This window comes from Aquarana catesbeiana, linkage group LG02 (assembly GCF_042186555.1).
Source record: "Aquarana catesbeiana isolate 2022-GZ linkage group LG02, ASM4218655v1, whole genome shotgun sequence".
In the NCBI taxonomy this organism is placed as follows: domain Eukaryota; kingdom Metazoa; phylum Chordata; class Amphibia; order Anura; family Ranidae; genus Aquarana; species Aquarana catesbeiana.
The window spans coordinates 86,969,854-86,993,397 of NC_133325.1; the positions used below are offsets into that span (position 1 = coordinate 86,969,854).

A 23,544-nucleotide genomic window follows, 5' to 3' on the forward strand; every position below is an offset into this window, starting at 1 on the left:
GGTATAGACCATTTTATCTCCCACTGGAGGAATAGCCTTAAAGTGAGGGAATTATCTAGAATGGAGACTAAGTGGATTTATATCCTTAAAAGCTATATTCCATATGGCTTAAATGTAGACTGGGATGTTAATGGCTTAATCAATAATTCCTAATACTTGTCTTTTATATATATGTTGTCTTGGTTTTTTTGTACTCCTCCGTTCTAGTGTTATTATTTCGTTTTTGCTTTAGTTATTTTTTGTTATTCCAGCCATGTCCAGTTTTTATTGCATTTATTTATTATTCTTTTTGCCAAAACAAATGTTTCTTGCCTACGGGGACACCTGGGTTTATGGACCTCATGTCCGGTGTGGATGGCGATACTCACAGCTTACCTCGTGATTGCAAATAGAGTGGGAAGTTGGCGTCATGTTCACAATGAGGCTTGGATGAACCACACATGTGTATCAGTGAAGGCGAGGCTTGGCTGGATATTTTAACTATATTTAGCGGTGACAGGAAGCGCTTTCTCATGTCCCGGAAGAAGTCCAATCGCGACAAAACCGGTCGGGCGGAGATGCACAGACCAGTCATTGTGTTTTAAACTTATCACCGTATACTGCCTTTACCCATATGCCTGTTTTTCTATGGAAACATGTAAGTGCATTACTTTAGCTCAATAAATCTTCTAAAAGAGGTTTTACACTGTTGGAGCTTCTTTTCTCTTATTTGACATACCGCCAGATTATCAGAGACCAAATCATTAGGAGCTGTATGCGGACTGCATATTACCGACTCTTGCCTCCCCAGATTAACCTGGAATGGTGGATACACAAAGGCTTTTATGACCTTCCATAATTAGAGGGTCTATGCTCTTGGGTAAGAGTACATCTTAACCTCTGTGTCAGTGGCGTGTCACTTGGTGGAGGACTTTTTCTTCTGAATCATTTACGCATTCTTGTGATGTGTTTTTGTCTGTTTCACTTACCTTGGCTACTTATAAGCCTTTGTGTCTTTGGACTTTAGAGACTTTATATAATATTTTTTGTTGATTTTTGTTTATTCTTTAGCTCTTAACAGTGCAACATATTTGTCCTTTTCTCACTATTTTGTTGTTTTTATCTCACAGTTTTATGTTGCAGCTGCTTTTACCTTATGTTTGAGCACTATTTACACAAGCGCCGTATTATTTATGTATTATACTGCTAGTATGAGCACTTCGGCCTCAGTGCCCCCAAGGCTTGGGTTGCCTGAGGTAGCTTCCTCAATAAGCCTTATTACACTCTAACAAATAGCCTTAGTTTATTGTCTTTTTTACACGAACAGTTTTGAGTATTCAGTCATTGTTGATGACATATGAAATAACAGCATAAATACATTTCATCTTTCTACTGTAAATTAATACAAATTGATTGGTTGCCATATGGTTCTGTAGATCTTCACACTGTCCAGTGTTAGCTAATTCATAAATCTTTGAGCAACAATGAACCCACGCTTCTGCATGGAATGCAAGGCATTTCTGACTAGCAACATCAAAGGATCAATTGAGTCCAGCAAGTAGCAGACAATTGCCAAAAAGATGAAAAATACGAGGGCCTATTTACACTGGTGTGCCATTTGCACACATGTAATAGCATGGACAAACTGTACCTAAAGTACACAGAGACTCCAGGCTTTTGAGCTTTGGTGTGTTTTATTTTAATGGTGGACATGGAAAAAGTGTGTATAGTGCAATAACATATATTTGTGCAAAGATGCCCTGTTTTGAAGGGAATACCATAAGCTCTTGTTTCTCTCCTGAATTTCACATAGACAAAAATTTCTAAAGCTTCAGACTGTCGCCTGATACTGATGGTTTCCTGCTATTATTGCTCATTTACACTTGTCATGGTATTCACTGCCCCTCTGAAAAGCGATCTGCAGTTGATTGTCTTGCAGAAGACTGGGAGGTGAAATGTGGCCTACTCACCACCTGTTTTATCCCATGAAAGACTGCAGCATCATGCTGCAACTATGTGCAGTACACGCGGTTCAGGGCGTTCGCAGTGCAGTCCCATTCACATGCATGGGTCACGTGGTAATGGCCACCGAATGCATCATGGGATATAATTTTTGCCAAGCCCACAAAACAAAGTATCACTGTATACCACTCTGTCCAGCTGCCATGTTAGGTCAAGGTGGGCAGTTGGGGGGCAGTAAAACCACAGCCCAACCACCTATTTTTACCACCCCTCCCAGCCACAAAGGTAAATGAAACTTAAAGCGGCGCTCCACGGAAAAGGGGAAGCTCCACCTGTATGCCTCCTCCTTCCCATCTGCTGCCACATTTGGCACCTTCTGGCTAAGTTCGCCACAATGAACTCAGCCGGAAGTTCGGCCCCTCTCCTCCTTCCTCGCAGCCAGCCCATTCAAAGAGCTTTATAGGGGTTATAGATAAAAACATGTGAACAGGAACCTAGAGCTCCATCTGCTGGATAAAAAAGCTATAAAACACAGGTACTTATGCAATATTTTACATTTACCTTATAGACTATAGAAAAGAAAAATATTTTATATTATTTGTTTTAGCCTGAGCCATATACTATTAAGAAAATACATTCCCTTTGAAACACACAACTGTGAATGGGCCCTGATATCTGGAAACATAATGAAGATGGTAAAGTAGCTAAAATAGTAAAAATAAAAATAGTAAAAAAATACTCACTAGGATGCCCAATACCAGCCTGGGTTTGCCTGGACATAGTCTTTAACTGGATCACTGAAAGACAAGTGACAGGTTGGTGGTCAGAAGGCTTGGTGGTCAGCAGGAGTAAAAAAATGTATATAGCACCTGTGGTCAGTAGGAGGAGGAATAGTGCCCCATCATTGGTGTCAGCGGGAGGAATAGAGCCCCATTATTGGTGTCAGTGGGAAGAATAGTGCCTCATTGTTGGTAACAGTGGGGAGGAATAGAGCCCCATTGTTGGTGCCAGTGGGAGAAATAGTGCCCATCATTGTTATCAGTTGGAGTAATAGTGCCCCATCATTGTTATCAGTGGGAGGATAAGTGCCCAATTGTTGGTATCAGTGGGAGGAACAGTGCCCCATCATTGGTATCAGTGGGAGGAGCAGTGTCCCATCATTGGTATCCGTAGGAGGAATAGTGCCCCATCATTGGTATCAGTGGGAGGAACAGTGCGCCATTGTTGGTATCCGTAGGAGGAATAGTGCCCCATCATTGGTATCAGTGGGAGGAACAGTGCGCCATTGTTGGTATCAGTAGGAAGAATAGTGCCCTAACATTGGTATCAGTGGGAGGAACAGTGCGCCATCATTGGTATCAGAAGGAGGAATAGTGTCCCATCACTGTTATCAGTGGGAGAAATAGTGCCCCATCATTGGTATCAGTGGAAAGAATTGTGCCCTATCATTGGTATCGGTGGGAGAAATAGTGCCCCATCATTGGTATCAGTGGAAAGAATTGTGCCCTATCATTGTTATCGGTGGGAGGAATAGTGCCTCATCATTGGTATCAGTGGAAAGAATAGTGCCCCATCATTGGTATCAGGAAGAGGAATAGTGCCCTATCATTGTTAACAGTGGGAATAGTGCCCCATCATTGGTCAGTGGGAACAATAGAGCCCCATCATTGTTAACAGTGGGAGGAATAGTGTCCCATCATTGGTCAGTGGGAGAAATAGGGCTCCACCATTGGTCAATGGGAGGAATAGTTCCCCTTCATTGTTAACAGTGGGAAGAATAGTGCTCCATCATTGGTCAATGGGAAGAATAGTGCCCCATTGTTGGTGTCAGTGGCAGGAATTATGAACCACTGTTGGTGTCAGTGAGAGTAATAGTGCCTTGCATCAGTGGGGGAATAGTGCCCCAAGGGCCGGTTAAAGGCTAGTAAAGGGCCACAGTTTGGAGACCACTGGTCTAGTTCCTAAGGAGAATTGCCATCATGCACTTTTAACCTGTTTTCCATCCATAGGGGTTATTCAGATAAGTGAATATGTACTTAGTGAACTGTGTTTTCATGTACAATATGAATTCTTGTGTCAAAATCCAGTTGTTTTTATACTAAGGAATAACTCACCAGAAGGTAAAGAGAGCCACAATGGAGACGGTGACTAGAAGCTGAAGTGAAAGGATTGAATAGACCTGGAAAAGAAAACAAAATGAAGAGCATTGGGGAGAGGAGAAATGTCCCTTATATCATCAGTGATATCATTCTCCAGAGAGAACAATGTCTTTCTGTTCTCACAGCTCAGCTCTTGGTACTCGCTCTCACTGATCCCATATATTTACAGTATAAAGGCAAATACACTTCCATTACATTATAGAGGACTAACCCCCCCCCAAATACCTTCCGGATGAAGGACCTGCGCACTCGGGCATCCTCCCAGCTCAGCGATGTCAGCATCTCCGTGTCTCCAGAATAGGCTCCACTGCCGTAGCCGGGGCTGTGCCCTGCAACAAAGAGGAATGGTCAGCTGCCACCCGATGGTATGCAGAGAGGCTTAAAGTGGAACTAAACCCCTTTCCCAGTTACATTGAATGATAACCCTCACAATAGCTTGTGTTCTCAGCTGAACTGTCATGTCATCAAATGGCACTGTCATAACTGGTCACATGTGCAGCACTATGGCAAATGCAGATCAAACAGAGGCCAATATGGCAGCTTCTTTACTCTATAAAGGATAGGAGGGTTTAGTTCTGTTTTAACAATTGTATTCTGTATAACCATAATATTAATGAACAAGCATTACAAAGCATTCCTGCTACTATTTAAAGAGGAACTCTAAGCAGGTGTAAAATACTACTATTATAGTCATTATACAGTGATAAGCAAAATACTGGTCATATTAAGTGGAATTAAACTGTAAAAATAAACATTTGCTAGCAGGTAGGGATTTTTTGGCAGAAGAGACATGTAAAGCCTCCTGTGCCAAAAAAAGACTTATTTTTTAGTACACATTAGTACATTCCACTTTGTGTAGTAAATGAGCCCATAAGTGAACACTGAAAAAAAGAAATAAAGGTTTTTGTAAAAAAAAAAAAAATACTTTTAAGTGCAAATTTAGGCCCATCGTGGTGTATTAGGCAGCCCATATTTTAATAAATGTGCAGTCTCAAAGGCATAGTTCACTTGTACCAAAAACTGCACATGCAGGTAAGGGGTGTCTGTAGATAAACAAAAACTGTGCAGCTCTGACCAAAGTTGAATAATGCCCTTGCTATAGGTGTAGGCCATTTATGTACAGTACCTCCTGAAACCTGACTGAACAACTCCCAGATGTCACATGATCCCATCCTGCCTTGTTGCTAGGACTTTGCTAAGAGGGGTCTAGCACTTACTGTTCATGTTCACTATCACAGGAGTGAGCTCTTTCTCAAACCTCCTGACATGCGCTTTCTCTCCCCTGATGCAGTAGCTTTGAGCTCAGGGTTTGAGCTCAGAGCCCTAACAACAAGGCTGGTTGGGATGATATGATCTCTGAGAGTTTTTTGGTTAGGCTTTATGAGGTATGTAAATTGCCTACATCTAAAGCAAGGGCATTATTTACCTTTAGTCAAAGCTGCACAGATTGTTTTTTATCAACAGGCCCAACTTACTTGCACAGGCAGTTTTTTGATAAAGGTGAACTATGCATTTAGAGCAGAACTAGCAGTCCAAGGGCCCTTGCCAGCGTCGGCATCTTCTCCTCCCTGTTGTCTGGGTGGCGGTCTTCGGGCATCTAAACTGGTGCATATCCAGTCGATGTAAATTCTAAAGAAGGCTGGGAACAGGCAGGTAAGGTTATTGTATTGCAGAAAAGACATTGCCTGTCTTTTCTGCAATAAAGAGCTTGTTTTTTTGCTCCCAGTTTCTTTTAACCACTTCAATACAGGGCATTTCCCCCCCCTTCCTGCCCAAGCCAATTTTCAGTTTTCAGCGCTGTCACACTTTGAATGACAATTGCGCGGTCATGCTACACTGTACCCAAATGAAATATTTATCATTTTTCCCTCACAAATAGAGCTTTTTTTTGGTGGTATTTGATCATCTCTGCGTTTTTTTTTATTTTTTGCGCTATAAACAAAAGAAGAGCGACAAGTTTGAAAAAAAACACAATATTTTTTACTTTTTGCTATAATAAATATACCAATTTTTTTTTCTCAGTTCAGGCCGATACGTATTCTTCTACATATTTTTGTTAAAAAAAAATTGCAATAAGCGTATATAGATTGGTTTGCACAAAAGTTATAGCATCTACTAAATAGGGGATAGTTTTATGGCATTTTTTTTTTTTTACTAGTAATGGCGGTGATTTTTATCATGACTGTGACATTGCGGCGGACAGATCAGACACTTTTGACACCATTTTGGGACCATTCACATTTATACAGTGATCAGTGCTATACAAATGCATTGATTACTGTATAAATGTCACTGGCAGTGAAGGGATTAACAGTAGGGGGCGGTGAAGGGGTTAACTGTGTTACCTAGGGAGTGATTTTAACTGTAGGGGGAGGGGACTCACAAGAGGAGGAGACCGATTGGTTTTCCTCTGTACTGGGAACACACCATTGGTCTCCTCTCACCTGACAGGATGTGGATCTATGTGTTTACACACACAGATCCACGGTCCTGCTCGGTTAACGGGCACGCGCATCAGCTCCCGAGTGACGTGGTGGGGGTGCGCGCGCCCCCCCCAGACTGCCGGGAAGCCCAGGACGTCATATGATGCCCGCCCAGGATGGGAGTTCCCTCCTGCGGATGTCATATGTACATGGGCGGGATGTAAAGTGGTTAAAGGGTTAGTTCAGCTTTACAGAAAAACTGCCTATGCAGGTAGGAGGTGTTTGTAGATAAAAACAAACTGTGCAACTCTGACTAAAGTTTGATAATGCCCTTGCTATAGGTGTAGGCCATGTACATACAGGGTTGCCACCTGTCCGGGATTCACCCAGACAGTCTGGGTTTTGAATCATGTGCCCGGGTTCCATTCCACCTGAAACCTGGACACATTATTCAGACAGGAATGTGGCTCAGAACAGGGCTTGACAGGAGGGTGAGGGGGCACTATGTGTGCCACATTACTATTCTCTTTGGAGTGCCCAAAGGTGTCCCAGTCCTGTTACAATCCTATAGTGCAAACGTCATCCACCCTGTCCTCAGGGTCCACTAACAGGCCAGGTTTGCAAGATAACTGAAATACATCACAGGTGATATCATTTGCTGCTCAGTGATTGCAGTATTCTAGTCTGCACCTCCCCAAGGTAATACATAAAACCTGGCCTGTTAGAGGGCCCTGAGGACAGGCTTGAAGACCACTGCTATAGTGTAAAATAAAACAAATGTTTGGGTTTGACTTGAAGAAAAAGTGGCAACCCTATGTACATACCTTATGAAACCTGACTGGAATACTCCTAGGATGTTGCTAAGTGAGGCCTAGTCGTTGCTGTTCACCTCCACCATTAGAGGAATGACATTTATCTCTTATTCAAACCCCTTCACATGCTCTTTCTCTCCTCTGATGCAATAGCTCTGAGCTCAGTGTTTGAGAGATCACTTCTGTGGTGGTGGAGGTGAGCAGTAATGACTAGGTCTCACTTAACAACGTCCTAGCAATGTCCTGGGAGTATTCTAGTCAGGCTTCATGAGGTAGGTAAATGGCCTACACCTATAGCAAGGCATTATTCAACGTTAGTCAGAGTTGCACAGTTTGTTTTTTATGTACAGGCACCCTGCAAAGGCAGTTTTTTGGTAAAGGTGAACTAGTCCTTTAAATTAAGACTTTAGTTCTGTTTTAATGCAACTTACAATAATGAGTATGTGTTAAATGCATTACAGCGGATGGCCTGGGAGGAATAGGCCCTGACCTTGACCTTATCATAGCTTTTTCAAAAAAAAATATTATGGCACGCCCTAAGCCCTAAGCAAAGCAAAGCCCCATTTATTTTAATGAAAGCGAAAAAACAGCAGTCAGGAGGAGGAGAGCCTGATTACATGAACTGTCAAAGTACCTCTTATCAGCAGGGGGAACAATATTGAGTAGGGCAGGTTTTCTAACTTGCCCCATAGAAATTAGACCACCTGTTTAAAGTGGAGCTATAAGTAAAATCATCACATATATGATGCAGTCTAATAGCATTAACATAAAGTTGTGCTCATAAGTTTACATACCCTGGCAGAATTTAGGATTTCTTGGCCATTTTTCAGAGAATATGAATAACACAAACACTTTTCTTTCACTCATGGTTAGTGTTTGGCTGAAGCCATTTATTATCAATCAACTGCATTTACTCTTTTTAAATCATAATGAAAACAGAAACTACCCAAATGACCCTGATCAAAAGTTTACATACCCTGGTAATTTTGGTCTGATAACATGCACACAAGTTGACACAATGGGGTTTGAATAGCTATTAAAAGTAACCATCCTCACCTGTGATCTGTTTGCTTGTAATTAGTGTGTGTGTGTAAAAGGTCAATGAGTTTCTGGACTCCTGGCAGACCCTTGCATCTTTTATCCAATGCTGCACTGAAATTTCTGGATTCTGAGCCACGAGGGAAGCAAAAGAATTATCAAAGGATCTGCGGGAAAAGGTAGCTGAACTGTATAAAACAGGAAAAATATAAAGATATCCAAGGAATTGAGAATGCCAATCAGCAGGGTTCAAACTCTAATCAAGAAGTGGAAAAGAGGGGTTCTGTTGAAACCAAACCACGGTCAGGTAGACCAACTAGAGTTTCAGCCACAACTGTCAGGAAAATAGTTTGGGATACAAAGAAAAACCCACAAATAACTTCAGGTGAAATACAGGACTCTCTGAAAACATGTGGTGTGGCTGTTTCAAGATGTACAATAAAGAGGCACTTGAAGAAATATGGACTGTATGGTCGAGTTGCCAGAAGAAAGCCATTACTACGCAAATGCCACAAAGTATCTCACTTACAATACGCCAAACAGCACAGAGACAAGCCTCAAACCTTCTGGCACAAAGTCATTTGGAGTGAGGAGACCAAAATTGAGCTTTTTGGCTACAACCACATTCATTTGGAGAGGAGTCAACAAGACCTATGATGAAAGGTACACCATTCCTACTGTGAAACACGGAGGTGGATCGCTGATGTTTTGGGGATGTGTGAGCTAAAAAGGCACAGGAAATTTGGTCAAAATTGATGGCAAGATGAATGTAGTATGTTATAAAAAAATACTGAAGGAACATTTGCATTCATTAGCCAGAAAGCTGCGCATGGGACGTACTTGGACATTCCAACATGACAATGTTGCAAAACACAAGGCCAAGTCGTCCTGTCATTGGCTACAGCAGAATAAAGTGAAGGTTCTGGAGTGGCCATTTCAGTCTCCTGACCTCAATATCATGGAGCCACTCCGGGGAGATCTCAAACGTGCAGTTCATGCAAGACGGCCCAAGAATTTACAGGAACTAAAGGCTTTTTGCCAAGAGGAATGGGCAGCTTTACCATCTGAGAAGATATAAAGAGCTTCATCCACAAATACCACAAAAGACTTCAAGCTGTCATTGATGTTAAAGGGGGCAATACACGGTATTAAGAACTGGGGTATGTAAACTTTTGATCAAGGTCATTTGGGTAGTTTCTGTTTTCATTCTGATTTAAAAAGAGTAAACACAGTTGATTGATAATAAATGGCTTCAGCCAAACACTAACCATGAGTGAAAGAAAAGTTTTTGTGTTATTATTCATATTCTCTAAAAAATGGCCAAGAAATCATAAATTCTGCCAGGGTATGTAAACTTATGACTGTGAGCACAACTGTAGATTCCCCCGTGGACCATAGTCATATTAACTGTTACATAGTTAGTCTGGCTGAAAAAAAAGACACAAGTCCATCTAGCTCAACCAATAGAAGGAAAAAAATATATTATACTGCATACACATATATACATATACACATACCTGTTGATCCTGCCAGTGCGACTGTTATTTTTCAGTTCCCTTTACCAGATCACGCTGTCCAGCAAGTGACAGTTAGGGCTCATTCACACCATGTATGTGGTGTAGGAGCATTATTCAAATGTAGGTGCTTTATTGAAATGTCACAAAATGACATTTCATTCACCTCTAAGCACAGCAGCGCATTGAAACATGCTATAGTACAGTGATGTGCGGCGCATCGAGCTGAGATGTACAAAAATACATACATGCTGCAATATTACACAGCCCACAACATCACACCTGTTTGGTATGAACAGGGCACATAGGAACCTATTATTTTCTGTGTGCCTTGGCGTGGAGCTGTGTTGATCTATGCAAATAAATACAGCTGAACTGACATGGTGTGAATGAGCCCTCCCCGGTCACACCGATTGCAACATTGAAATTATGCTACTTCACTTGAAGTAGCATGATTGCAAAGTAGCATTTCATTGCTACTTCAGGTGCGACTTGGAAGATATCTGTGTGACTTCATGCACAGATGTCTATGCAAGTCGCACCTAAACTTGCAAAAAGTAGTGGAGGAACTACTTTCAAAATTGGTACTACTCCAACTCCAATGCGAACAATAGGGTGCGACTTGTCATGGAATTTGGAACTGTCAAATCACATGACAAGTCGCACCAGGGTGACCAAGGGCAGGTTGAGGCAAAAAAATTTTTTTTTCTTGTAAAATCTTTATTTTCACATATGCAAAGAGAGAAAATAATACAAACATTCCCAATATGAATTCTCAGGGTTATCTGTAACATAACATCTTCAGAGGCTTACAATCTAGTTGAGAAGATTGCACCAACAATCAATTAACAGAAAAATGTGGAGTGCACATCATTATTGTAGGGATTGTCAAGTGGGATGTAGTGGGAAGGAGGGTAGGGGGCAAGGAGAAGGGAAAGAGGAATCAAGGAAGGGTATATGAAGTGGGGATAAAAAAAGGTACAACAAAAGAGAGAAGGGTGACCAAATCATCCTGCCCTTCTCCCAATCTTAGAGAAAAAATAAGAATAAAAATTGCTTATACAAGTCAGAGGAAAAGAAATCTAGCCACAAGGCCCAAATTTTAAAGAATTTTGTGTAATGCCCTGTACACACGGTCGGATTTTGCGACGAAAAATGTGTGATAGGACCTTGTTGTCGGAAATTCCGACCGTGTGTGGGCTCCATCACACATTTTCCATCAGAATTTCCGACACACAAAGTTTGAGAGCTTGCTATAAAATTTTCCGACAACAAAATCCGTTGTCTGAAATTCCGATCGTGTGCACACAAATCTGACGCATGCGGGCACTTGCATAGCATCTTTTTACCCATCATCTGTCTCTCTCCATAAGCACTGGGGTCATGATAACGATAAACACTAGAAGTCAGTACCAGTGTGCAAAGATATATTTGCTTTTCAAAAATAAATCACCTCTAACGTTGGGTGTAGTACATGTGTGGATGCCACTGTATTATGTAAAACTATTTGTTTAAAGGAGTTGTAAAGGCAAAAGGCTTTTTTATCTTAATGCATTCTATGCATTAAGATAAAAAACCTTCTGTTTGTACAAGCCTCCCCAGCACCCCCCTAATTACCTACCTGAGCCCCTTCTATCTCCAGCGATGTCCACGATCCTCTCAGTCATCCAGGACACTCCTCCTGATTGACTGAGAGAGAGCAGTGGCGCCATTGGCTCCCACGGCTGTCAATCAAAGTCAGTCAGACAATCAGGGGAAGGAGGGGGCGGAGCCAGGTCGGGGCTCTGTGTCTGAATGGATACACGGAGCTCTGACTCAGCTTGGGTGCCCCCTGTAGCAAGCTGCTGGCTGAGGGGCACTCAAATAAGGGAGGGACCAGGAGCAGCAAAGAGGGGCCCAAGAAGAGGAGGATCCAGGCTGCTCTGTGCAAAACCAACTGCACAGAGGAGGTAAGTATAACATGTTTGTTGTTTAAAAAAAAATGAGGCTTTACAATCACTTTAATTTTAGAATGGGGTGCCTCGAGATTGCCCATAATTAATAGGATGCCCTGACCTAAAAAGGTTGAAAAACACTACTTTAAGCATTCTGAGGCTCCATTTGCACGAGTGATTACACACGCTGCACTTTCCAGTGGCAGGAATCTGCAGATTCTGGTGGTTGGAATTGACAGATGACTTTAAATGCTGAGCCGATACAATGCAATGACAGGCTGCCAGCAGACCCAGCTATTCGTGGCATTGGCAGCGTTTGCCTGCATTGATCGTGGCTGGACGCACTTTGCAATAAATAAATTCATTAAAGTGGTAGTAATAGAAAAGATAAGCCAGCAACCCAATAGCTTCTTCATTCAAAGGTCTTTATTTCTGCACAACAGCGATAACAGGATCCAATAAAATGCTAACGCGTTTCAGCCGAAGCCTTTCTCGTCTTGCTGACAGGTAGGGTTTTTATAACAAAAGAGACACTAGAGGTCTCTTCTGTTGTAATCTGTCATTTTTTAGTTTCTTATAGAGACTTTACTACCGCTTTAACAATAAATAATATAATTAATATTCATTACCCATCTTGTTTTATTATTCTGGTACAGCCTTTTTAAATATCCAATGTGAAAAAACTACCTGCATCCTCTTGTGTCCAGCTGGGATATACATTGGATGGGGGTGTTTGAAGATAATTGGCCTTCTTTCCTTCATCTGACGTGGCCTCCTCATAAGAAGGGGGTTCGGAGGGATTTACGGTGTTATTTCCATTCCCCCCTCCATTCTCCGTACTTTTGTTAGTAACAGTGACCTGTAAACACATAATATACAGCATAGGTAGAATAAGTAATCATTTGCCATGAAGTGAAGCTGCTGAATACCTGTAGGAACTATTCAAACCCCTGCAAAAAATGTACTCATCCTTTTGCATCAATATACTCATATGATCTGAGTGCACCTTATACATAACCATCCTGTATTACCCTATCCTTGTCACATACTGTACTACTACAAGTGCAAAGTGCACTTGAAATTGCACTGAAAGTGCACTTGGAAGTTCAGTCGCTGTAGATCTGAGGGGGACATGCAAGGAAAATAAAAAACAGCATTTTAGCTTGTACATGATTGGATAATAAAATCAGCAGATCTACCCCTCAGATTTACAGCGACTGCACTCCCAAGTGCACTTGTAGTGCAAAGTGGAATTGCCTTTAGTAAATAGCCCCCTATGTGTCCATGCACACATAGGCATTTACAAAGAAAACATCACCAGCATGTTCAGGTGAGGAGCTTTTGAGCAGAAAATACACTTGACACGCCGAAATGCATCTAAACGCGCTTAAACGCTAGATGAGTTTAATATGTGAGCGTTCATTCATTCCAAGGGTAAGAATCTATTAATATTCTCGCCAATGGAATCCATTAACACTAAAATGCTTAATGCAGCTAAATGCGTCTAAAAGCGTTTGCATTACGCAGATTTAATTGTGTTTTTTAAAGCAGCGTTTTCCTGCCAGGTGTAATAGATGTTCAGAGGAGAAAATCAAACACCCTGTGTGCATAAGGGCTAAACATTTTGTGTGGTGAAGCTGCAATAGACACATAAGTGTGAAAATCAACTTTCTCATCCAGGGTTCTATAGAACCCCAAGGTTTCTCTAGAGGTTGCTAGGGGTTCCTTGAGCAATATACAATATCCTACTCTAAGATAAGTACCTACTATCAGTGCCCTCTGACAACAAAGATCTTTTTTGGGTGTATTCTTCACACTGACCACCAATGCAAGAAGCATTCTTTTCACTTGCCACTAGTGGCCACTCACCAGTAATCTAAAGAGGGCCCTTCTCCCACTAACCACCAGTCTAACAGGGCCTTTATCCCACTAACCACCAGTCTAACAGGTGTCTTCTCCCACTAACCACCAGTCTAACAGGGGCCTTTTCCCACTAACCACCAGTCTAACAGGGGCCTTTTCCCACTAACCACCAGTCTAACAGGGGCCTTTTCCCACTAACCACCAGTCTAACAGGGGCCTTTTCCCACTAACCACCAGTCTAACAGGGCCTTTTCCCACTAACCACCAGTCTAACAGGGCCTTTATCCCACTAACCACCAGTCTAACAGGTGTCTTCTCCCACTAACCACCAGTTTAACAGGGGCCTTTTCCCACTAACCACCAGTCTAACAGGGACCTTCTCCCACTAACCATCAGTCTAAGAGGGGTTCCCTGAGACTTGAAAGTTAGGGAACGGACAGATCGAAATCCTGGTCCCTACTGAACCGTCGGAATCTCGATCTATCCGTGGCCCTCCCTGTTCGAGAGATGTTGATTGTTAGATTGACTTGTGTCGAACAATCACACTGGAAAACTTTCAAAGATCAGCAGCTGCAGTGGCTGATCAGTGTATTCTGGCAGCGGACAATAATGTAAAGGGGATTGCACTATAAAGGGGCACTGTAATGTAAAGGAAGGTTGTGATGTGAAGGGAAACTGAGGACACCGTGGGTCTGCTTTAGAGGGGGAACTGTGATGTAAAGGAGGAACTGTGATGTAAAGGAGGAACTGTGTCGTAAAGGGGGGTTGTGATGTGAAGGGGGGCTGAGGACCGTGAATATATTTCACCCCCCCCCCCCCAATCCAGTTTTTTTCCAGTATTTTTAAGGGATTAATTTCATTATTGAACAACTACAGTGCTCTCAGTCAATCCAAAATGTTAATAAACCTCAAACCTGAATATTTAAGAAAGTTAAAGTGAGGTTTTGGCTTTCTTTGGAGGATATTAATGTGTGCACAATTATTTGGCAACTATAAGTGTGCACAATTATTATGCAACTAAATGAAAAACGAAAACTTTTAAATCTCACTTGTTTATTTTCATCTGTTAGATGAAAAGTGAGAATAATAAAAACAAACAACTCAAAATTTACAAATAAACATTTAAACATTTCTGACATTAAAAAAAAAAAATCAGTGACCAATATAACCACCCTTTTTTTAGTACCAGTCATAAGCCTTCCATTCATGGAGTCTGTCAGTTCTTTATATGTTGATGATCAACTTTTTGTGCAGCAGCAACTACAGCCTCCCAAACATTGTTCAGAGAGGTGAACTGTTTTCTTTTACCATAAACCTCCAGTTTAAGAAGACCAACAAGCTCTCAATAGGGTTTAGGTCAGGGGAGGAAGGGGGCCATGTCACAATTCTTTCATCTTTAAGACCCCTTTCACACTGGGGTGTTTTTCAGGCGCTTTTGGGCTAAAAATAGTGCCTGTAAATGCCTGAAAAGCGCCTCCCCTGCAGACCCAGTATGAGAGCCCGAGTGCTTTCACACTGGGGTGGTGCACTTGCAGGACGTTAGAAAAAGTCCTGCAAGCAGCATCTTTTGGGCGGTGGGGGAGCGGTGTATACACTGCTCCTCCACCGCCCCTGCCATTGGAATCAATGGGCACTGCTGCCGAAGTGCCTGCAAAGAGCTTCGGCAGCGGCGTTTTGCGTGAGCTTTTAACCCTTTATTCGGCAGTTAGCGGAGGTTAAAAGCGATATTACAGCGGTAAAGCGCCGCTTAAAATAGCGGCGTTTTACCGCTAACGCCCCCCCGCCCCAGTGTGAAAGTGGTCTAAGACCTTTACTGGCTAGCCACGCAGTGGAGTACTTCGATGTATGCAATGGAGCATTGTCCTGCATAAATATCATGGTCTTCTTGAAAAATGCAGACTTTTTTCTGTACCACTGCTTGAAGAAAGTGTCTTCTAAAAACTGGCAGTAGGTTTGGGAGTTGATTTTGAGTCCATCTTCAACCAGAATAGGTCCAACTAGTTAATTTTTAATAATACTAGCCCATACCAGTACCCCACCTCCACCTTGCTGGCATCTGAGTCGAAGTGGAGCTCTGTGTCCCCGTTACTGATCCAGCCACAGGTCCATCCATCTGGTCTTTTAAGAGTCACTCTGATCTCATCAGTCCATAAAACCTTAGAAAAAAATCTGTCTTCAAATATTTCTTGGCCCAGTCTTGAAGTTTCAATGTACAGTATGTGTCTTGTTCAGTGGTGGTCGGGTTTCAGCCCTCCTTATCTTGGCCATGTCTCTGAGCACTGAACGCCTTGTACTTCTGGGCACTCCAGGTAGGTTGAAGTTCTGGAACATGACAGTACTGGAGGATGATGGATTGCTGGTAGCTTCATGTTTGAGTCTTCTCAAATCTTTGGCAGTTAATTTGTGTCTTTTTTTTTTCTAAACACATTTCTTGTGACCCTGTTGACTATTTGCAACAAAACGTTTGATGGTTCTGTGATCACGCCCACATTTCTTAGCAATTGCTGCATCCCTCTGAATGCTTTTGACTTTTCAGAGTCAGTTAAATCTCTTTTTTGGACAATTTTGCCCTGAGGAAAAGAAGCTGCCTAATAATTATGCACACCTTGATATAGGGCAGTGATGGCGAACCTTGGCACCCCAGATGTTTTGGAACTACATTTCCCATGATTCTCATGCTCTCTGTAGTGTAGTTGAGCATCATGGGAAATGTAGTTCCAAAACATCTGGATTGCCAAGGTTCGACACCACTGATATAAGGTGTTGATCTCCTTAGGCCACACCCTCCCTCATTACACAAATACACATCACCTGATAGGCTTAAAAACAATAAGCATTCATGTTTATACACCTTGGAGTTGGACAATATGCATCAAAATGATGATTTGGTCAAAATACTCACTTGTGTAGATTGTAAGCTTATGATGGCAGACATGGATGTAAATGTACAGTATGTAAAGTGCTGTGTAACTGCAGGCTCTAAATTCCTATAATAAATAAAAATTATTCTATGTTTACATATTTTACTGTTTGTCTGTATTTATCTTAATCCAACTGTCCTAAACTTCTTTCTCCTTCCTGGCATCAAATCTCCCTTCAAGACGTCTTATGCCTGCCTGTGTTGGGTGCAGTAGTAAAGGGGTTAAACCCTGCACTATATGGGGCCTTGGCAGAGCGAGCCTGTGCTCCATTCTGCCTAATTGCCTGCATTGTAGTATCTGTGACGCAGTATTGATAGGCTCTGATGCTAGCTGATTTCACCCTCCTGAAAGTGAACACACGTTACATTATTCATGGCATCACTCTCCTCTTAAGTTACCTGTAGGTGGAAGATGCTGCCTTATGGAACAAATCATGTTTTGGAATTAGATGGTTTTTATGCTGACCTGCGCCGTGTCCTGGGATTAAATAATTTCACGTTACATCACATGTAGGAAATATATATAACAGTGCAGGCAGAGACTTACATAACATGTGTTTCTAGGTCATTGATTATTATAGAACAGCTGTGAGTATGCAGACTGCTAAAGGTGTATATATGTGTTTTCCTTGTAGATAGCCTACTTATGAATAGGATTACCTTTCCTTGGGTCATGCTGGTGATGGTGCGCTGTGGTTGCTCTCAGATCTGCGGACAAGCTCAGCACTGGACAGGCAGCGATGATGCTTTACATTCCAGTATCATCCAGTAGTCTGCAGGACTGTACCATCCCTCTGCAATCCAGGAGGTGGAGCAGTGTGACTGTAAAGGACATGACGGGGAGACACTAATCACATGCATGCTCTGACAATTGCTAGAAAAAACTATGCTTAGAAAGAGTAGTGATGTCATATCTGAGAGTACGGAAAAAAACTTAACAGAAACATAAAATTCGGGAAATCTAATGAAAAAATATCCTATTATTTGTATATTAAACTGCTTTATTTTATTTATTTTATATGATTTTTAGTGTAGATGTTCATGTTTGTAGATGATGACATTTGCAAGTTCAGTGTATTGATTACTGTTTATTAGATGCATTGTCATAGGCAATCATTTTGTCTTTTATCTTCCTTATGACAGTAATATGCTTATATGCAGTGGCAGAACTACACTGTATTTGAGCATCACAAACTGAAAATGCCATTTAACCCCTTCAGATTCACGCTATAGCCGAATGACGGCTACAGTGCGGATCTGCTTTGCCGGGAGGCCGTCAATAGACGTCCTCCCTTTTGCAGGCTGGCCACGCGCGGTGCACGCTGTGATCACCCAAGTCAATGAGAGTCAGGTGATCACAGATCGGAGTAAGGGGTAGATCCCGACCCCTTACCACGTGATCAGCTGTCAGCCAATGACAGCTGTTCATGTGATGTAGACAGAAGATCGGCAATCATTTTGTTTCTTCTCATGCTAACAGCTTGAGGACAAAAAAAAGCCGATCACCGGCTTCTGTTCAAGGGACATCGTTCCCGAAGAGGAAGAGGTCAAGCCACCTCATATGTGCCCACCAGTACCGCCTGCCAGTGCCACGAATCAGTTGTCACAGTGCCCACCAATCAGTGCCCACCAGTACATAGGTGAAACTGATTGTTGGCACTTATCAATGCCCACCAGTGGTGCCAATCAGTGCCTCATTAGTGCCACCTAGCAGTGCAGCCTATCAGTTTCACCTACCAGTGCCAATCAGTACCCATCACTGCCACCCATCAGTGCCCATCACTGCCACCCATCAGGGCCATCTATCAGTGCCATCTATTAGTGCCCTTCAGTGCCACCTCACAATGCCCTTCAGTGCCACCCATCAGTGCCACCTCATCAGTGCTCACCAGTGCCGCCTTTTAGTGCCCATCAGTGCCGCCTTATCAGTGCCCATCAATGCAGCCTATCAGTGCCTATCAGTGCCCATCAGTGTAGCCTCATCAACGTACATCAATGAAGGAGAAAAATTACCTGTTTGAAAAATGTATTAACAAAATATAAAACGGTTTTGTATTTAAAAAAAAAAAAGGTCATTTTTAATTTGTTTAACAAAAAATTAAAACCCAGAGGTGATCAAATACCACCAAAAGAAAGCTCTATTTGTGGGAAAAAAATGATAAAAATGTCATTTGGGTACAGTGTTGTATGACCGCGCAATTGTCATTCAAAAAGTGACAGCGCTAAAAGCTGAAAATTGGTCTGGGCAGGAGGGGGGTTTAGGTGCCCAGTAAGCAAGTGGTTTAAGTGGTTGTAAACCCTTACAGAACACTTTGTGCTACAGGTAAGCCTAAAATAAGGGCTTACCTGTAGCTACCCAGGATATCTCCTAAACCTGGAGATATTCCCTGTATTTGCATGTGCCGACGTCATCGGCACATACGCACTGACACAAACTGAAGCAATGGCACGTATGTGCGGGAGTGACGTCATCGTGGCCCCGGTCAATCACAGCGCCGGAGCTGCGATACCCAGAAGTAAGCCCCGGGTCCTCCTCTTCTTGAGTCCCTTTTCGATGCTCCTGGCCCCTCCTTTCTGCTGAGTACCCCCACAGCAAGCAGCTTGCTATGGGGTCACCCGAGCTGCAGCTCCCTCTGTTCATTTAGACATGAAGCCGCAGCCTGGCCCCACCCCACCCCCCCTCTCTCCCCATTGGCTCACTGACTTTGATTGACAGCAGTGGAAGCCAATGGCACTTCACTGCTGTCTCAGCCAACGAGGAGGGAGAGCCCCAGGCAGCTGAATCTCTCGCGCAACATTGCTGGATCGAGATGGGGCTTAAGGTAAGTATTAGGGGTCTGAGGGAGGCTGCAGCACACAGAAGGTTTTTTATCTTAATGCATAGAAACCTTCTGCCTTTAAAACCACTCTAAGTAATTTTTAAAGCGGAGTGTCACCTAAAAAAAATTTTTTTAAAAGTCAGCAGCTACAAATACTGCAGCTGCTGACTTTTAAAACATGGACACTTACCTGTCCAGGGCGCCCGCGATGTCGGCACCCGAGGCCGAAGCGTCTCTTCTTCCTCGGGTGCTGCCGCCTCCATCTTCGGAAAGGGAATCAGGAAGTGAAGCCGTGCGGCTTCACTTCCCGGTTCCCTACTGCGCATGCGCGAGTCGCGCAGCGCAATACGGATGGTCCCTGCTGCCTCTGGGACCCGTGTGTTTCCCAGCAGGCAGCGGGGGGGGGGAACAGGATGTGGCGTAAATACCCGCAGATTCTGCGGATATCTATGCCGGAAGTGGGTACAGATACCTGTAATATACAGGTATCTGTACCCCCCTCCCCCCTGAAAGGTGCCAACTGTGTCACCGGAGGGGGGGAGGAATCTAATGAGTGGAAGTTCCACTTTTGGGTGGAACTCCACTTTAATATTTAACCACTTCAGCCCCGGAAGGATTTACCCCCTTCCTGACCAGAGCACTTTTTACAATTTGGCACTGCGTCGCTTTAACTGCTAATTGCGCGGTCATGCAATGCTGTACCCAAACGAAATTTGCGTCCTTTTCTTCCCACAAATAGAGCTTTATTTTGATGGTATTTGATCACCTCTGCCACTTTTATTTTTTGCGCTATAAACGGAAAAAGACCGAAAATTTTGAAAAAAAATGATATTTTCTACTTTTTGTTATAAAAAAAATCCATTAAAATCAATTTTAGTCATACATTTAGGCCAAAATGTATTCGGCCACATGTCTTTGGTAAAAAAAATGTCAATAAGCGTATATTTATTGGTTTGCGCAAAAGTTATAGCGCCTACAAACTAGGGTACATTTTCTGGAATTTACACAGCTTTTAGTTTATGACTGTCTATGTCATTTCATGAGGTGCTAAAATGGCAGGGCAGTACAAAACCCCCCAAATGACCCCATTTTGGAAAGTCGACACCCCAAGGAAATTGCTGAGAGGCATGTTGAACCCATTGAATATTTTTTTTTTTTGTCCCAAGTGATTGAAAAATGACAAAAAAAAAAAAAAAATTACAAAAAGTTGTCACTAAATGATATATTGCTCAAACATGCCATGGGCATATGTGGAATTACACCCCAAAATACATTCTGCTGCTTCTCCTGAGTACGGGGATACCACATGTGTGGGACTTTTTGGGAGCCTAGCCGTGTACGGGGCCCCGAAACCCAAGCACCGCCTTCAGGATTTCCAAGGGCATACATTTTTTATTTTACTCCCCACTACCTATCACAGTTTTGAAGGCCATAAAATGCCAAGATGGCACAAACCCCCCCCAAATGACCCCATTTTGGAAAGTAGACACCCCAAGCTATTTGCTGAGAGGCATGTTGAGTCCATGGATTATTTTATATTTGGACACAAGTTGCGGGAAAGTGACAATTTTTTTTTTTTTTTGCACAAAGTTGTCACTAAATGATATATTGCTCACACAGGCCATGGGCTTATGTGGAATTGCACCCCAAAATACATTCTGCTGATTCTCCTGAGTAGGGATGAGCCGAACACCCCCCGGTTCGGTTCGCACCAGAACCCGCGAACGGACCGAAAGTTCGCACGAACGTTAGAACCCCATTGACGTCTATGGGACTCGAACGTTCGAAATCAAAAGTGCTCATTTTAAAGGCTAATTTGCATGGTATTGTCCTAAAAAGGGTTTGGGGACCCGGGTCCTACCCCAGGGGACATGTATCAATGCAAAAAAAACTTTTAAAAACGGCCGTTTTTTTCGGGAGCAGTGATTTTAATGATGCTTAAAGTAAAAAAAAAAAAGTGAAATATTCCTTTAAATATCGTACCTGGGGGGTGTCTATAGTATGCCTGTAAAGTGACGCGTGTTTCCCATGTTTAGAACAGTCCCTGCACCAAATGTCATTTTTAAAGGAAAAAATCTCATTTAAAACTGCTTGCGGGTTTAATGTCATGTCGGGTCATGGCAATATGGATGAAAATCAGTGAGACAAACGGCATGGGTACCCCCCAGTCCATTACCAGTCCCTTTGGGTCTTGTATGGATATTAAGGGGAACCCCGCACCCAAATTAAAATAAGGAAAGGTGTGGGGCCACCAGGCCCTATATACTCTGAACAGCAGTATACAGGCGGTGCAAACAAGACAGGGACTGTAGGTTTGTTGTTAAGTAGAATCTGTTTGTAATTTTGAACATTTTTAACGTGTTTAGCTCCAGCCAAAAAATCTTTTCTAAGCTTTTTGGAAAACATAGGGAAGGGTTATCACCCCTGTGACATTTGTTTTGCTGTCTTTCCTCCTCTTCAGAAGATTTCACCTCACTTTTTTGTCCCAATGAAAAATGTTTTTTGAAAATTTGGGTTTTTTTGTGGAAAAAGGATTGGAAAGCATCAGTGGAAAGGAGAACTTGTTTTCCCATATTAACTCTTACAGGAGAGAATTTCCCTTCCTAGGGGTAGATTTCATCTCACTTCCTGTTGTCTCCTTCCATTTGCAAGTAGGAGTCGTTTGTAAGTTAGATGTTTGAAAGTAGGGTCCTGCCCTATATACTCAGCAGAAATTTGGGCCTTAGGTGTTGCTGTGGCCACAACACTGTAAGCCCTCACAGGGCCCTGCTGTGAAATATTAGATCAAGAATTGTAATTACATGCCCCTGTTGAACAGGAGCTGAAAAATTAGGCCTTAGGCACTGGTGCTGGTGCCACAACACTGCAACCCCTCACAGACACTCTAGTTGGAACGCAGGAACGAGCCCTGCTGCAAATTATTGCTTCAAAAATTGTAATTACACGCCCCTGTTAGACAGGGGCAGAAAAATTGGGCCTTAGGCACTGGTGCTGGTGCCACAACACTGCAACCCCTCACAGACACTCTAGTTGGAACGCAGGAACGAGCCCTGCTGCAAAGTATTGCATCAAAAATTGTAATTACACGCCCCTGTTAGACAGGGGCAGAAAAATTGGGCCTTAGGCACTGGTGCTGGTGCCACAACACTGCAACCCCTCACAGACACTCTAGTTGGAACGCAGGAACGAGCCCTGCTGCAAAGTATTGCATCAAAAATTGTAATTACACGCCCCTGTTAGACAGGGGCAGAAAAATTGGGCCCTAGGCACTGGTGCTGGTGCCACAACACTGCAACCCCTCACAGACACTCTAGTTGGAATGCAGGAACGAGCCCTGCTGCAAAGTATTACATCAAAAATTGTAATTACACGCCCCTGTTAAACAGGGGCTGAAAAATTGTGCCTTAGGCACTGGTGGTGGCGCCCAGAACCAAAAATGTTCTTACAAGCTATCAGCGTGATGATTGAGGAGGAAGAGGATAATTACTCAGGGATAGTCACTCAGCATCAGCATAGGCAGTCTTTGAAGGGATCTGAGATTTCAAAAAAAATTATTCGGTTACATCAGCATCAGGTGCTTGGTAGCTGGTGGTGATCCAAGACTCATTCATTTTTATGAAGGTCAGCCGATCGACCGAGTCGGTGGACAGACGCACCCTGTGATCGGTTACCACGCCTCCAGCAGCACTGAATGTGCGTTCCGAAAGAACGCTGGATGCAGGACAGGCCAGTAGCTCAATTGCATACTGTGCAAGCTCTGGCCAGTGATCCATCCTCAAGACCCAGTAACCCAGAGGATTTTCGGTGGGAAAGGTGTCCAAGTCTGATCTTGCCCCTAGGTATTCCTGCACCATGTAAAACAGACGCTGGCGATGGTTGCTGGAACCGATCATACCTTGGGGCTGCGGACCAAAAAATTGTCTGAACGCATCGGTCAGACGGCCACCTTCTCCACCGCTCCTTCTTTGACTGACCGAAGCCTCAGCAACACGTTGTCCAGAAACAGGAGTTTGTAACCTCCCAGTCTCTGGGAACGCGTTGCACAGACCTTTCTGCAAGGCCTCCCGAAGATGTTTCATCCTCTGCTCCCTCTGCGATGGCAAGATAAGGTCCGCAACCTT

General features: G+C 43.1%; 1 protein-coding gene across 1 annotated transcript in view; it reads right to left on the reverse strand.

The window, feature by feature from the left end:
- The window catches only part of FAIM2 (Fas apoptotic inhibitory molecule 2), a 40,976-nt gene extending 23,528 nt beyond the window's left edge, over positions 1-17,448 (reverse strand). Inside the window, exons 1-5 of the mRNA XM_073613143.1 lie at positions 17,265-17,448; positions 12,509-12,680; positions 4,326-4,429; positions 4,056-4,120; positions 2,685-2,738 (exon numbers count right to left, since the gene is read on the reverse strand). Coding sequence (XP_073469244.1) covers positions 2,685-2,738; positions 4,056-4,120; positions 4,326-4,429; positions 12,509-12,680; positions 17,265-17,279 — 410 coding nt within the window. The 5' untranslated portion in view covers positions 17,280-17,448. The remainder of the gene's footprint in view (positions 1-2,684; positions 2,739-4,055; positions 4,121-4,325; positions 4,430-12,508; positions 12,681-17,264) is intronic.
- Positions 17,449-23,544: the final 6,096 nt, after the last annotated feature.